Consider the following 17,691-nt stretch of genomic DNA (forward strand, 5'->3'; position numbering starts at 1 on the left):
GTAGTGTTAGGGCTAAATCATTGTTCCTTTTATTCCTTATAACTGTATGCAAAAGCTCGGGAACCTCTGTTTAAATCACATTTTGTTGAATTTCAAAGTGAAATGTTAACATTCTCTACAGAGAACACACGTCTGCACATTTTAATGCACAATTTATGTTTATTTACTGCATAATGTCACATAAAACGTAAAAATGGAGCCTGTGCAAAAGTTATGGCACATTTTATATTGTTTTTCAATATGTTAAATTCAGGAAATAAATAGAAATGCTATATTTAACTTACATTTTCTGCAACTTAAAATTTAATAAAATTTAAGTTCCCTGTAGAAGAATGAACATATTTTCACTTTACAATCAACAACAATCAACAAAACATTTAATTTGACTGAGAGTATTTAAACCTTTGCATATGTCTGTATATACAAAGAAGTTTTTATTATATCCTACATTATTTAACTGTGTCCCAGCAGGTTCTAAGTGGGGAAATTTAATCTAATAATATTCAAATAACATAGGTATGTGTGTGTTATTGGAGAAAAAAGGCCTGGAGTGTAATCTCCAGTAAATCAACTCTAGCTACACTACTGTGTCTGATCAACTTGTACCAACACCACACACAGATAGACTATAACCAGTAATTGTAAAACTACAAAGTGCACCTATATGGTAAGTGGAGCTGATTAAATGGACAGTGAGTGTATACAGGTGCACATAAAGCAGCCAGTGAGTGTATACAGTCAACAGTTAAAGCTTCAGAATTTATTTATTTAAGATTTTATTTATTTATTTATTTATTTTTTACTGAAACTTGGTGCTATATCACACTATTATGAAGTTGTCAACAGAATATGATTCATCACAAATTCATTTTGTCAGTAATAACCAGTTACAAAAACCGATGTTTAAGAAACTGAAAAATCTCAAAACCGTTGTTACTGAAAAAAACTGTGAAAATATTTGGAACAAAAGTTAAATTAATAATCTGAACAATCAAACACTTACTAAATGTATATGCCACTGGAAGTCATGGAAGCACTGAGCACATGTATGATTATTTTTTTTTGTGTTGTTAACAGACATTTTTTAGTTTATTCTCTAACTATGCATTGCTGCTCCACTGTATAAAGTCACGCTCCTAACACTGATCTAATTACTCAAGTGTCTCTGGACCCACTATGCCTGCCCTCAAAAATATTTTGCAGTTTTTCAAAAGTCTCACTGAAATTTACTTGTTGCATTTAAATCCATTACTGCTACATCAGCAGTCACATTTTCAAAAAGTGGCCACTGAACATCAGTCTGTATACACTAATCTAAATTACAGGGTGATCAGTGTAGATAACTCTGCAGATGTAGTGTATATCTGACTTAGGATTTCACAGGAATATACAACACATAATAACACATCGGGCATATTGTTGTAAAGTTTTTTACAACAATATTTTGTTAAGGTACAGGTGGTGACATTCTTAAAGGGTTAACTAAGCAGTGCCTGTTTGGGTTCTCAAATGTTTTAAAATACTACTGTCATGTGTCCTTTCTTATCCCTAAACTGTCCTATAGTCTGACAGTAGTTCTACACACTAGGTGTGAGTGAAGGTGAATAATGTGAGGTGTTATTGCGAAGTGAAACTAACAGAGAAAAGCTGAGCGTAGTTACTGATGAGGTCTTCCACCACACGCGTCTCCTGAGGTGTGTGTCCCTCTGTCTGGAAAAGACAGGACGAGAAAACACATGCCAGACTCTGAGCCTTCATCTGGTTAATGTGAGAGCAGCTCTGGATCCTAGGGAGCACAGAAACACGAAACACATTCAGTACATGAATAAATACTGACACAGAAACCAAACTCTCCCATATGTCAATCATATGAATATGCACAGATGCATAAATAAGCAAGTTAATTAAAAAAATAAATACACCCACGATCACACAATTTCAAGGCTCGCACTGAAACACACATTACCCACATACACAAATATGAGCTCACACACATACAGACCCACAGAAACGCAAACAAACACACAAGCAACACTAAACAGCTAGGCACAAATCCTGAAATGTTTCCGTTTGTAAGGAAAACAAAACAATACGTGTGTATCATCATTGGGGAAACGTTAGGCCACCATCCAAATCTGCCAACAGGGCCAATTAAGCTTTCTCCAAACAATTAGAGTGAAATCCGGAATATTTCACACAATCTGACAAGCCCACTGAGGGTTTACGGGAAAGCATATTTACTGAGCGTTTGTAAAGCAGACTTCAAAGCATCTAACATAGAGAAAGTGTGGAGTGTTGGTTTATTCTGCCAAGAGTTGTTGGTGACTCAGGAATTTTGTTCAAAAGAGCTCATTACAAAACTATGGGGGTGGAAGTTTTGTTTTACTGTCTGAATGTATGTATGCGTGTGTGTGTGTGCGCATACCTGTACAGATGCTGCAGTAACGCAGCAAGAGTTGATCTGCTTATCTTGGGTAAACTCTGAATATAGGTAGAGTACTTCTCAATCCTGTCCTTTTCATTCTCTTCATCTGAAAGCAGCAACCGAAACATATTACATTACAAAGAGACACCATCCCTCACTGATCTAACGGTAAGAAACATGAACTGGATGAACTGAACTTTCAATACATTTACCCTCTCATTTAAATACAATCACATTAAATGACTTTTAAAGTGATTCCTAAAGCACTTTTGGCAGACTATGTTGGACACTTTACAGGACACATACGAATAAAACAAACACACTGAAAACAGCAAAGTGGAAAGCTAAAGTTCCCCTGGAGAGCCTTTACTGTGACAGGAATACAAGCTGTATGAAAGAGGCATTGTGGTGAAGTTGGAATCACTGATTGTATATATATGAGATGCCCCTGCTTTGCATATTTTAGTGTTTTCCTTGCTCCCAACACACTTGATCTAACTAATTAGCTCATTACCAAACCCTTCCTGACTTGAAGTGGGTGTGTTTTGGCAGGAAAACAAACGTGCAGAGCAGGGGGTTCTATGGGACCAGAGTTAGGAGCCAATGGGTTTTGTCGACTCACATAACTATAATAATTTAATACCTCTTCATTTAGAGTCCAATTTGAGGAAATACAACACATGGAATTAATCAAAATGAACTACACAAAACAATGAGATTAATCTTAATTATTTATTTTAGTGATCCTTAAAAAAGTACAAAAACATAGATTCAGAAAAAGGGGTGAACCTGTCCTATAGTAAATTTAAATGTTTCTGCCACTTTTCAGCACTAACCCAAGGTAGAAATCCAGTAAGGGTAAAGCTCTTTGGCCAGAAGGGCATCCTCACACTGGGAAAGGAATCTTTTGAGTGTGTCTGTGACGTCCTCTAACCGATGATCTTGAATACGAAGCTTGACATTCCGAGCATCCTGGGTAAACTCCTCAAGAAGCTGGGCAACACGTTTGGGGTCACCATTCTTCTGATAGATGCCCTGATAACATAAACCTGGAGTCAAGTGTCAAAGAACAAAGTTAGACTTGAAGAACAAAAAATAAATAAATAAATAAATATTTAGTCTCACAGAAACTTGTTACACAAGCTTTAAACAGATGCTTGTGGTCTTGAAGCAGCCTGAATGCTTAATCTATCAATTTAGAAACTGAAATGGATGACAAGAAATGCACCCGGTATAGTCATGTAGGTTGTATGGCATGTAATTTTTTGAGAAAACAACAAGAATATGTAACAGATCTTTGTAAAATACTGACTGCAGTTCTATAGACCATGCAGACAAGTCTGTAATTGACCCTTCCGGTTTTGAAAAGTAGAAATAAGTATGGTCTAAGCAACTGGTTTCAACCATTACAGATAAAAGACTGACAAGTTGTGAAGCAATTCCCTTCCAAATGCTGATCTGTGTTTACAGTCTTTGTTTTTGTTCAATTCTATTATTACACAGAAACAAACACTATCAGCTGTCATTTTTAGTCGAAGATCAAATTTGAGTACAAGCTGTTTTTAATTGGACAATCTTTGTCCAAAAACTTGCAGTGTTGCAGAAAAGCATTGTCAGACACATGTGCAAGATGTCTTGGAGCATGTCTATTTTGAAATCTCACTGTATGAATGTTTCATCTGTAAATCACACAGGTTGTATGGAAAGGCCTTAATGCTAATGTTCTGCTCATGGTTATTTCACACCAAGGTACAAAAATGTACTGGGGGATGAATATGAATTACCATATTGCGTGACAAAAGCAACACAGCTGTCGACAATAATAGGGACGTCATTTTTACTCAGCTGCTGGTTGCTTAGTGCCCTGCCATCCCTCCCAGCAGCCAACTGGATAGCAGAGTGCCACAGAGCAAAGTCCTGCTTAGCAAAACCATGAATGTAAATGGTTCTGCCACACAAACACACACAAAAAGACAAGAGAAAAACACAAGAAGATTCATGACCCACAAAAACATTGCAAGGTAAGCAAGAATCCAAAAAAAAAAAAAAAAAAAAATATTATAAGATTTTAGCATTTCAAGGGATTTACCTGCCACTTTCGACCATGAGCAGAACCTGGACACTCTCCTCTCCTTCCAAATGTGTAGAGACAGCTGTTAACATAGAGAAGCCTTTAAGTAGGTACAAGTACAGGTGAGAAAGATGTCTGTTGAATTACATGGACCTCTAAACAAATGACTCCTAAAAGTCATAATAGTTTCTGCTCAGGCTGATTAAAGGCATCACTGATCTTTGAATGGAGCATTATTTACATTGAAATGTTTAGGAGACCAAGTTGATCAAGGTACTGTTATACTTCGTGGTTGGATATTGTAGTTAGATGGGCTATTTGGTGTCAAATGATCCATTCGTACAGTTTAACAGTTTGGAATCACTTCTTACTGTAAATATACTCCCAAAAGTCATACTACTACTACTACTACTACTACTACTACTACTACTACTACATAATACACTGAACGCCTTGCAGGCATCTCTTGCATTTTATAACGTGTACTTACGAGAAACATTAAGAAAAGTACTGAACAGGAGTGGTGTTCCTGGGAGGTACCCAAAGTGTCCAAAAAATAAATACTTGGATGTTGGACAGTGGCATAACTACAAGAGGGGCAGTTGCACTGGGGCCAATGGTGGGGCTCCCTTTTAGTCAACTAGTGTAAAGCATCGCAGTTTGTGTTCACAACATGGATAAAAAAAATAAATAAATAAAAAAAAAGAGGACAGAAGCATATAGCCAAGAGGGAAAGAGAGAGTGTGTTCAGAATAACTAATTCAGCAACAGGTCAGTCTTTAGCCTCCTCTACTGACCTGGCTACTGTTTGTAGGCTGTTTACATCTGTCAGCAAATCTCAAATTAATCCACGACACATCTGTATGCTTACAAATTTAGTTCTGCTTCCTAGTCTAGCCATCTTAAAACTGATTACAAACAGAACCGTCTTTAATCACGTGCAACACGTGTGTGTATAAATACTTTGATTTGTAGTGTCTTTTCAGGCCGATTCAAGGTATCAGTGAGCTTTGAATAGAGCATTATTTAGACCGAAATGTAGAGGAGACCAAGTCAATCATGGTACTGTCATACTTCACGCATGGATATCATAGTTAGATGGGGCATTTGGTGTCACACAATCCATTCATACAGTTTAACAGTCTAGAATCATTTTTTAATGTAGGTAAACAATAATATTGTAATACACATACTATTGTGCAAAGGTCTAAGGTATCTGAGGAAATTAGTTTTAAAGCCACTTATCTGGGCATCTGGGCAAGTGTTTAATTGTTCCAACAACACTAAAATTATAACAAATACAAATAATTAACCTGTTGTAATTTGATGTGCATTAGCTTAATCATTTCCAAAGCTCTCCTTGAGTATTTACAGTTACTGTTTAGTGCCAAGTTTATATAATCAATAAATTAATACAGCTGTGCTGCTGACAGAATTGAACAAATCCATGTAATGGTTGGAGTACAGTGAGAACTCAAGAACTAAACCTGTATAGTTCTTCAAACTATATTCATCTAACCTATAATATAAATAACTTTGCTGACAAATAATATGCAGCAATCCAAATGGGTAATCCAGCATGCATATAACATTAGATGCTAGTGGGTGTAGTGGCATTCAGAGCATCAACTCGTCTGAGACATAGCAGCAGAAAAAAAATGAAACTTACACTGTACTTATTAATTTAACATTTTTGTATGGGTTTAACTAATACGACACTGAGTTGTTAAGGCCTTTGTGTAATTTTCTATAAAACACGTTTTTTGTACCCCCCCCCCCCCCAACACTGCAAAAATAATAATTTGTTCATAATTTCCATTGCAAGTGGAAATTAAACACAAGGTTGATTGACTTTTGCACAGAATTGTATTTTACCCCATCAATACCCTTGGCTGCTAAACCATTTGTTTGTTAACCATTTGTTACAGGTGTGCTGTAAAATATGTGTGCTGCTTTTCTTTTTAACTATTATTAAGGATTACATTAGATAAGAGTTTGGATCTGAATAAATCTGAAAAAGGTAAAAAAGGTTAATAGATTTTCCTCATCACAACTTTATACATGTGCAAAAGCAGGAGACTCATCATAGACATGAGGTGCAAACAGAGTGCAAGAAAAAACGAAACACAGAGGCTGTATGGAGTAAGGAGGAAAAACACAGCTTAAATTCTTGAGGTGAAAAGTTATGGTAGAGTCTTGTTGTCTTGTTGAGAGACATGGTGCATATTGTCATTGTTTTGCTTTTGGCTCTGAGTAAAACTCCTATTTGGAGCAATCGGGGCAGAAAGCTCGGTGTCACTGGTCATTATTTCTCCCAGCATGTACAGGAGGAGGCTGTCTAACGCTGTCTGGCCATTCTCATCAAATACACACAAACACCCCGCAATGCCCCAGCCTATTTACTGAACAACCCATTCCAACAACTGAGTGCACACCTTATGACAGTTTACATCTCTTCATCTTTTGTTTTTCCTGCTCTTCTCATTCTAAATATCTCCTCTCTCTTCCTCTCACGCAATTTCTCTTTCCTTCCACACACCACACAGCCTTCATGCAGTACACTGGGGATACACAAGACATCGGATCTACTCGATAAAGGCATGAACTTCAACAACTTCACAACAAGTAATCCTTTTCATTCACGAGCAAAACCACAGCAGAAAACTAAGTCAAGATCGCAATCTTCTCCTCTGGCTTTGAAAAAAAAAAAGCAATACAGCATTAAAGCGATAGACAGCGAGGTGCTAAAACAAGGTGCTTTAATTAACTCTGGCAAGCTTTCAAGGACGGCCACTTTTGTTTACAATTTTTATTGAGGGCTTAAAAAAAAAAATTAATCGACAACACAAGCTTTATTAAGGGCTGTTATCCGAAAAAGGCAAACATTCACTATCGCTGTTTAAAATGAACAAATAACGGTCCCTTCATCCTGCCCTACTCCCCTGGAATTTTACGGCATTTTGTACTGGTGATAAAAACTAAGCTGAATGGTCTTGTTGTGCAGAATTAAATGTTGGGATGGTAGATTCGAATGGCTTCATGGATAGTACACAAAGACAATAAGCCAGTAGTCAGAACACAAAAGCGCAGTACACCTGTGGGTCTGCTAGGGGGCACCACTTCTCAGTACCTAAGCTTTCTGGCTGATGTTTTGGTCACTTTTGAATGTTGGTGGTGCTTTCACACTCGTGGCAGCAAGACACGGACTCTACAACCCACACAAGTGGCCCAGGAAGTGCAGCTCATCCAGGATGGCACATCAATGCAAGCTGTGGCAAGAATGTTTGCTGTGTCTGTCAGGGTACTGTCCAGAGGCTGGAGGCACTACCAGGAGACAGGCCCGTACACCAGGAGACATGGAGGAGGCCGTAGGAGGGCAACAACCCAGCAGCAGGACCGCTGCCGCAACCTTTGTGCAAGGAGGAACAGGAGGAGCACTGCCAAAGCCCTGCAAAATGACCTCCAGCAGGCCACAAATGTGCATGTGTCTGCACAAACGGTTAGAAACCGACTCCATGAGGATGGTATGAGGGCCTGACGTCCACAGATGGGTGTTGTGCTCACAGCCCAACACCGTGCAGGACGCTTGGCATTTGCCAGAGAACACCAGGATTGGGAAATTCGCCACTGGCGCCCTGTGCTCTTCACACTGAGCACGTGACAGACGTGACAGAATCTGGAGACGCCGTGGAGAGCGATCTGCTGCCTGCAACATCCTTCAGCATGACCGGTTTGGCAGTGGGTCAGTAATGGTGTGGGGTGGCATTTCTTAGGAGGGCCACACAGCCCTCCATGTCCTCGCCAGAAGTAGCCTGACTGCCATTAGGTACCGAGATGAGATCCTCAGACCCCTTGTGAGACCATATGCTGGTGTGGTTGGCCCTGGGTTCCTCCTAATGCTAGACCTCATGTGGCTGGAGTGTGTCAGCAGTTCCTGCAAGATGAAGGCATTGAAGCTATGGGCTGGTCCGCCCGTTCCCCAGACCTGAATCCGATTGAGCACATCTGGGACATCATGTCTCGCTCCATCCACCAACGCCACGTTACACCACAGACTGTCCAGGAGTTGGCGAATGCTTTAGTTCAGGTCTGGGAGGAGATCCCTCAGGAGACCATCCGCCACCTCATTAGGAGCATGCCCAGGCGTTGTAGGGAGGTCATACAGGCACGTGGAGGCCACACACAATACTGAGCCTCATTTTGACTTGTTTTAAGGACATTACATCAAAGTTGGTTCAGCCTGTCGTGTGTTTTTGCCACTTTAATTTTGTGTGTGACTCCAAATCCAGGCCTCCATTGGTTAATAAATCTGATTTCCATTAATGATTTTTGTGTGATTTTGTTGTCAGCACATTCAACTTTGTACAGAACAAAGTATTCAATGAGAATATTTCATTCATTCAGATGTAGGATGTGTTATTTGAGTGTTCCCTTTATTTTTTTGAGCAGTGTATATATGTAGCATACACACACACACACACACACACACACACACACAGTACAGAATGCCAGTATTAAGAAAGCATGCATTACTTCAATTATGCAAACTTACATATCACTAAACACCATGATATGCATTTACTTTATTAATGGAGACATAAATATGATCTGATACTGTGCTATATTAGCAAAATATTGAGATAATCCATTTTATCAATACCAGCTCTGGTCAGTATTGATAAAATGCAGGATACATGTTAGAATTGTGATTTTATACAGTACATAGTCATTTTATACAAGAGGTTATACAATGACTAAGTGGAAGCTATACCTCGTGTCCCTGAGGTCAACATAAGACCACTTATAAGGACAAGAGCTTCTGTAGATGAAATTCAAAAGAGGTTTCAGTAACAGAATTACAGCTTCAGCATCTTTCAGTTCTTGAGTTTCAATCAGACTTTTGCCATCTCAGCTGCCACTGTAGAAAAGCTGAGCCAACAATGACCACCTGAGCTCCTCAGCAGGTGTGCAAAGCATCAGTCTGGCCAGAAAGACAGTGAATTACCGGCCATCTTGAGGGAGAAGGACGTTACAAGGACAGTACTGCATTTTGCTGGTCACTTGCAAATGACTGAATAATTTATTCTTGCACTTGAGAGCATAGATGTTCAGACCCCTCACAGAGATTTGTAAGTATTTTTGGGTAGTTGGACAACCAAAGCAGGAGATGGAGAGGTAAAGTGCTACATAATGATCAGGGGAAAAAAAAAAAAAAAAAAAAAAAAAAAAAAATATATATATATATATATATATATATATATATATATATTATATTGAGACAGTAATGTGTCACACTAAAAAGACACTGTCTAAAAAGAAAAAAAATACCTAAACTAAAATTACTAAAATTAAACTGTTCAGCATACACTAGCAGTCAAATGTTTGGGCATAGTTAACTGAACATGCATTTTAAAAGAAAAGAAAGCATTTCTAAGACAATACAAATAGTAAAGTGCCTATGGACCAAATTTTTTCCAGAAGAAAACTTTTAAATTTAAATTAGTAAAAACAAAAGAATTAGTTACATGCAATTTCAGAGACTATTCTTCATTTAATTTCCTGTCCAAACAATCATTAAGCATAAATGATTAATTTTTTTATTAGGAGATTTTTATAAAAATCCTCATTTGTAAATGTTTTTTTGTATTTGTAGGCTGAGGGTGACACCAACAGATTCAACAAATTCATCTGCAAGGCCGGTGATGTTGTGGGTGTGGAGCTGGACTTGCTGACGGCAGTGTTGGAGAAGAGGACGCTGTCTAAGCTGCAGGCCATTATGGACAATGGCTCCCACCCACTCTACGACACAGTGATGAGACACAGAAGCTCATTCAGTGCAAGACTCATTCTACCGAAATAATCACAGAGTGCCACAGAAAGTCATTCTTACCTGTGGCCATCAAACTCTATCCCTCAATGTGTGATACTATGGTTCATCGGTACAATACTCAATACCAAATTGCACTGTCCATATGTGTAATAATAATAATAATAATTATGTGTGCAATAACTCAGAAGTGCAATAATTTGAACAGCTTTATACAGTATGTTTTATATTTATTATCACAGCCACTGCCACTTGTACTTAAATCTTGTGTACATATTGCAAATTTCTCTTTTTTGTTTTAAATTATTAAAGTGTTTTATTCTTTTATATAAATGGTTGCAACTGCAATAACTGCAATTTCCTTATGGGATCAATAAAGTATTCTGATTCTACCTCTGCTCTTGCCTCAGATCTGAAAAAGAAAAAAAAAAAAAAAATCACAGGTGATTCTGTCCATCCCTCCACTGTGAGAAGACGATGCTAAGGGTCTGAAAAGATGTGCACCTGTCAAGAAGCCACTACTGGGGGGGGGGGGTGGGTGGGGGGGGGCTTGCAGATCAAGATAACAATGAAGCTGCAGGTGTCTTTAGAACAGTGGACAAACCACCCAAGAGTCCAGTCCATTCAGATCACTGAATGTGCTTGAGATTAAGCAGAAAATTCTAAGGTTGAACTTCAGAAGTGTGGAAAAATGTCCCTGCAGATTTCCTTGAAACACTGAAAGCTTGTCTACTGAATAAAATTCAAGATGTAATAAAGGCAAAGTATTCACACCCTAAACACAAAGGAATTGCTGTTTTATGTATTTGTTTGAGGCTTTTGTGTAATTTTCTTTAAATATGTTTTATGTTGAAAAATGCCAATAAACAATTTTTCCACCAACCAATGTAGCTTGGTAAGAGCAGGTCCTGGTTGCCATAACAGCTAAAGATTATTCCATGAAGAGCACAATGGTTTTTAAGGTTTTTAAAACCCTAGTGCACCACTACAGAATTCACCTGATGTGTGTAATCATATGAATGCACACAGAATATTTCAAACCAAGGCCCAGACAGTCAAATGATAGAACTCTGTTCTAATACTACTCTGCTTACTTAAATCTGAGGTTAACCAAAAAAGATTTTGTAAAGCATATGTTGACTGGAACTACACCAATTATTAAAACATTGCACATGGGCTATGTGTATGAGGATATGAAATTACAGGGAATACTAAATCTATGCATAACACCAGCATAATACAGGCTCAAAGTCTTTCTGGAAGAATTTGATTTTAAATTGTAAAAAAAAAATTGTTTTATACTGCTGTCACATGAAGAGTCTCTGTTAAAGAGAGGAATGTACCACTGCTGTAGAGTTTGCACAGATGCTAAAGCCAGCTCCGAAGTGCCGGCCTGTCTGCACACTAATCCAATGTCACAGACTTCAGCCCTCTGGGGTCTTCTGTTCCGGCCCCACAGAGATCTGAGACCCCGATGGAGATGTTTGGTTAATGTGACACACTCCATTTCAAGGCTCTGTGATTTAAACGAGACGGCACCCTCGTAATCCCACCACAGGTGCAAGAGCTTTATGGATTTGACCCACAGTTAGGCCTTAAACGGATTATATATCTGAAAAAATATATATAAAATAAAATGATCGATTTTCTAACCTCCCATTCTAGTGCAATTGATTGAAAATGTTGCAAATCTAGTCCTCAGCTGCCAAACGCGTGTGAAGTATAAAACCCGCCCAAGTGTCGCCGCTATTGGCACCAGCGGCTTCCCTTCGAGACGCTCAGGGAAGTGTGACTAGACGAGGAGACGTTTCAGAGACGTGGGAATGGAGTCAAAGTGGCTCACAAGAGGAATGCCAATGAGGAAAGCACTTGCAATAGACTGACAAGAGCGCACAGGAGAATGCCTTGAGTGCCTAGCTTCAGTGGAATGCTTTAGAAAATTGGCTCTTGACAACATGATTAGGAGAATCAGTGTATATCAAGTTATTCCTTGGATACCTACTCCCCGAAATCATCAGTAGCATCTGCTGTAAGAGTTGCGAATATACACTTAAATCCAAATTTTTAACCCTTATAAGTGACATTTATTGACAGCAATAAGAAAAAGATGGTGTAATTCAATATTATCTATGTCTCACTCATAAGTCACCGAACAAAGTGGAGAAACCTGTCAAAAAAGTGTGTATTCTAAACTTTATCAATACCATGTTTGTGTTAGTAAGTAGAAACAGATACAAAGATTTGAAATGAAATGAAGTTATCACTATGACCACAGACTTGTTTCAGAGAAAGAACTTCCATTTTGTCCATTAGACAAATTACATCCTCAATGTAAATGTAATTAATTGTGTAACTTACCATGTAACTCAATATTTAATTATGTAACTATATTTTAATGATACAGCTAAATAAAATGAAAAATATTCAACTTCTAGGTATGAAAACCTTTTGAAAATGCTCCTGCAGCCAACATATTAAAGCACAGGTTATCAATTTTGGTGAAACTAATTGTTTTGGAGCTTTACATCTAAACAATTACAGTCCATCCCTTTAGTGTTCCTTCCAAAGCCTTGTCCTCAAAACACATGAACAGGCACCTCCTGTCCAGGCCATAGCAGCTGAATGCTGGTGCTAAATTAGTTGTCTAGTTGTTGCACTTTGTTAGCTTCAAATGTGCTATGCAAAATAATTACCTGTGTAGTGGATACAGAGCAAGGTCTGTGTCACTCTTCATGTACTTCAACTCCCTGAGCCTTCTGCAGCACTGGAAAGCTACATCAATGATCACTTGTCTCTAGATGGGTCGTTTTCTTTTCTTGATTTGTTTGGCACTATAAGCCATTAAATATAGTGGTGTAATGGTCAATATAGCTACCACAGTTACAAGACCTAACCAGCTGTCACAACATATCTTATGAGAACTCAAGCTGCAGCTACAGTACTGTGCAAAATCAGTGAGGTTTTTTTTGTACGCATGATTAAAAAAGTTATTCCTTTTCCAGAATGTCAGAAAGCAGAACACACATGTAACGGCAAAAAATGCTATGTCATTTGTGATTTGTCATTATCTTTATGCTAACTCACCTGAGACTAAGATCGGAATTACTTCATAGGCTTGTAAGAACCATTTTATCATATTGATGCATTGGAGAAAACAACGAACAGTGCCATGGCATTATTATTAGGTTATTTAAAGCAGTACCTGGTAGGTGAGCTGCGTGTTGCTAACCTTTAAATGGCCAGGGACCACTGGCGGGTCCAAAGTTTTGTTACACACTTATACAACAGCTCAGCCAATTTGCACTGAAGTCAGAAAGCCCTCATGAAGGACAGAGGACTTCAAAGTGATGCTGAAGTTGCTTATTTTCTTAGAAAGGTAAGAGAAATTTAGCATCAAATACTAATTTCGTCAGGCATTGCTGACAGGAACAAAAAGTTACGCTGCTTATTTTTTAAGTAGTATAAATATGTGTACCAGAATTTTGGTGCCAGCATATGTGCTAGTCATTAAATCTGTTATGTTTAATGGACTGATGAATCCGTATTTGTAATTTACTTTACTTGGATCATGAGAAGAAGAAGAAGAAAATGTAACCAACTTCTAAGCCTTTGGAGTGGTGCAAAAATACCCCTGCAGATTAACAAGTCTCCTGAAAACAAAGAAAACTATATAAAACTACATATTTTCTGCTGTTTTCCTGATGCTACAATGGAATAACTTGCTCTTAACTGCCATTTTGACTGGAAATTAAATAAATCAAAGGTTGATCTCTGACTTTTGCACAGGACTGTTGTTTGAGATTCTCTATTTTAGCTCCCCACTATGTGCTGCAGACTCGCAACATGATTGATAAGCAGGAGAGACACACCTCCTGGTCCTGATTTCTTGAACATTGGGTGGTCCATTTCATTTTTTCCTCCTGTTCACAGAGCCTGGGGCTGCCACAATTTTATCCTCTGATCATATATTGCATTGACAGCTGCTAGAATTGTTCTGACTTAAAAATCACTGAAATAGATTTTCTCTTCTACTTTGTGTGTATGGGTGTACTTACTGAGTTCCTGCAGCCGTTTGAGCTGTAGAAGCCCCTCGGTTACATGTTCGTCTTCAGGACAAAAGAATAATTCACAGCCGATCAAAGAGAACCACCCCTTTCGCCAGTGGTAAAGGTCATGACCCTCTTTGTAGTACAAACGACCAACAAGCTCACAGTCCTTCTTCAGCAAAGACTCCACACTCAGAGGGAGAAAACACTAAACAAGACAAAGACAGACAGAAACAGTCAGAAATATAGTGGGGTCAAGTAATAGTCAATAGATACCAACAGAATGTGCTGATGGAAAATGTGCTCTGGAGTTGAGTTGATCACACAGCCAGGCATAATCATTTTCAGATATTTTCTAGCAGAGAACTCTAGGTAACCTTGGTGTTGCATTGCTTTCTTAGAACTTAAGTATGAGTGGGCAGACAGAGACAAACATTCATTCAATATTTAGCGGTTGAATCCTCACTGCTAGAAAAACCCTCCCACAGAGGCACTGACACTTCTCTATATCAGTCAGATGCAAATAGGGGACGTAGAATGCTACTCTCACCCATAAACACACATGCTTTTTTAAAATCAACTGTTGCTTTGTCTGGACTAACAGAAAGGCAGAAATGATATTTTGAAGGGTTGAGGACATTCTTGGCCTTAAACACATTTTAAGGCCCTAGCAGCATGTTGTCTGTGTCTTAATGAGGGGTGCAAGTGGGCTGAGATTCAATTATAAGCACCAAGAAATAAATATGGGATATCAATTTTGTGGTAGCTGTGAGGTGTAAAAATAGTGCATTGGTACAGTTTAACATGCTATGGGCAGTACTTATTTCTAATTATTCTGTACCCCTGGCTCTGCCTCAATAGAGTTTTGCCCCCACTGCTTATAATCCAATTTTAAGAACAGCTTACAGAGGCCCAAGAGTAGGCCAGAAGTGTAACCTTGAGCTAGAATAAACTTTAAATGAATCATAAAATGTCTGTTAAAATAAAAACAATTTTGAAAAAGAAGACAAGAAGAGAAGAGGATAGAAGAGACGAGCAGATGAGACAAGTTGGCAAGACAATAATTGAGAAACAGTCTCTGTGAGAAAAGAGATGATTTTTAAGGAATCTTCAAACCAGCTCTCAACTAGCATAACATGAAGCAAATATTATATTACTTTATATTGTACTGTGTGTGTGTGTGTGTGTGTGTGTGTGTGTGTGTGTATATAACCTTAGTGATGGCGTGGGCCCAGTCTCGTTGTGTGTCTGAAGTCTCTGCTCCAAACATGACCGCTTTCTCGGACTGCAGGTAGATCTCAAAGGTGAACACTGCCCTGAGGAGAGAGAATTACAGAATGAACACACACACACACACACACACACCTGTGAAGGGAAATAGGATGGCTATTAATCTCTGTTTGTCCACTGCTCTTACCGCAGGTGACTATATGAACACTAGAGAATGCACTGAGAGGTGAAAGGTTACTCTCTTAATGGTTGCTACAGTGGTGGCCTATGCTCCATACCGTTTGGGGGAAGAGGATATATATACAGCGGAGCTCCTGCTGAAACTGAGCTGTGTAGGTGTGTTAAGAGAAGGGAGATGAAATGTTTTTAAAACTTATGACCTCTGCAAGGTGGTCAAACACCATGTATTGATATGAAGAAGAGAAGAGAAGAGAAGAGAAGAGAAGAGAAGAGAAGAGAAGAGAAGAGAAGAGAAGAGAAGAGAAGAGAAGAGAAATTACCCTGCTCCAGTCATGGTCTCTGTGTTGCTGATGGCCAGGCTCACCACCTCTTTAATGTCCACTCTCCCTATAGCTGTTGCACTTTTCTCACTCTCATAGTAACTGAGGTAGCCACCCTCCAACGTACACCAGCGTCGAACCATGTCTGCAACACACACACACACACACACACACACACACACACACACACACACACACACACACACACACTTCCCATCATCATCATGTACATGCAGGATAACGGCGTTCTGTCATGTTCATAAAACAAGGCAGAAAGAACACTGTTCTTTTGAAAATTTCATAACATCTCCACAGACACGGAGTTCAGTATTCAATATACCCTCTGCTGAACCAGCATGGTAATGTTATGTTAATGTGGAAACTGTTACTATGGTGTATTCAAGCAAGTTGCAGTTTCACTTTTTTTTTTTTGAAGTGAAAATTAGACACACACAAACTCCTACTGCGTTGTCATGTGATGTGGACCCTCCTTATGGCGAAACCTGCAAACAATCAAAACATGCATACATCCTTAGCAAGGTAGGAGCAGCAGAAACTTTTCTCCCTCAAAAGGTGAATACTCGCACCCTACTCAGCTTGGAGAAAAAAAATATAGGCCACCGATGTTGAAGCTGATAAGATATAATAGAAAATCTCAAATTCAAGTTAGCAAAAATTTTTATTATTGTCGAAGGTTATTTTGCCAAATTGAGACTACACAAAGTAAAGGTTATCGCATTAAGCACTGGACTATAACTGGCTGGCACAGCATGTACATGAAAATTACATGTATATGAAATTTTTATGGTGGTACTTTATATTTTTCATGTTTACACTTCATGTTGGAACAACTTCACAGTTCTTAGTAAAGCTCTCAAGGCTCTATGGCAGAGTTCTCCAGTCCTAACTGCTACCAGTACTGTATCATGTTCATACACAGTGAGCATCAATAGGTAGACAGTTTTTATTTATTTATTTTTTTGTAAATATTGCAGACCTATAATGCTATTTAAACATAACATTCAAAAGATTTTTTGTATGACATTAAAAATATACTTGGAAAAATCTTTGTTATGCTACATCATGATACTGTAAACTGTGATTAAATGTTAGGTATTTATCATGCTAAAATCTTTCATATCGATACCTGCCTACATCCCCAGAATGTAGGCATATCATGATTATTACATAAACATCTGACTGCAGTTATTTGGCCTAAATGCAATTATTTGCCACAATTGATAACTGGTTTGAAGCAAAGGCATTTAAGTAAGAGAAATCAAACTATGCATTTACTAAGGCACATCATGTTTCTTCCAAAAACAACAAAACTTCTGACTGGTGCTGAACCAAGTTTAGAGGGCAGCATGGAATTATGTTTGTTTATTTATTATATCTGCACTGACGGCTAGAAAGCAAGACAGCTAATTTGCAATTCTTGTCTCATATTTTAACAGCTGCACACAGTAAACTAAAAATTAATTAAAACCATTAAATAGTTAAATGGAGGAATTTATGGCAACTAAATCACCAGCTATAATTTCATGATCATGAATGGCTGCATATCGACCAAGCAAACAAGCTAAACTGAG

At 38.4% G+C, this 17,691-nt stretch overlaps 1 protein-coding gene across 3 annotated transcripts in view; it reads right to left on the bottom strand.

The window, feature by feature from the left end:
- zmp:0000000660 (arf-GAP with Rho-GAP domain, ANK repeat and PH domain-containing protein 2) overlaps positions 1–17,691 on the bottom strand; it is a 118,109-nt gene that overhangs the window by 23,506 nt on the left and 76,912 nt on the right. For all 3 annotated transcript variants that reach the window (XM_017699634.2, XM_017699633.2, XM_017699635.2), the window contains 8 exons: positions 16,100–16,244; positions 15,583–15,685; positions 14,379–14,577; positions 4,515–4,578; positions 4,210–4,373; positions 3,262–3,474; positions 2,426–2,531; positions 1,639–1,786 (listed from right to left, as the gene is read on the bottom strand). In XM_017699634.2, the coding sequence (XP_017555123.1) occupies positions 1,639–1,786; positions 2,426–2,531; positions 3,262–3,474; positions 4,210–4,373; positions 4,515–4,578; positions 14,379–14,577; positions 15,583–15,685; positions 16,100–16,244 (1,142 nt within the window). The remainder of the gene's footprint in view (positions 1–1,638; positions 1,787–2,425; positions 2,532–3,261; positions 3,475–4,209; positions 4,374–4,514; positions 4,579–14,378; positions 14,578–15,582; positions 15,686–16,099; positions 16,245–17,691) is intronic.

This window comes from Pygocentrus nattereri, chromosome 2, assembly GCF_015220715.1.
Source record: "Pygocentrus nattereri isolate fPygNat1 chromosome 2, fPygNat1.pri, whole genome shotgun sequence".
In the NCBI taxonomy this organism is placed as follows: Eukaryota; Metazoa; Chordata; class Actinopteri; order Characiformes; family Serrasalmidae; genus Pygocentrus; species Pygocentrus nattereri.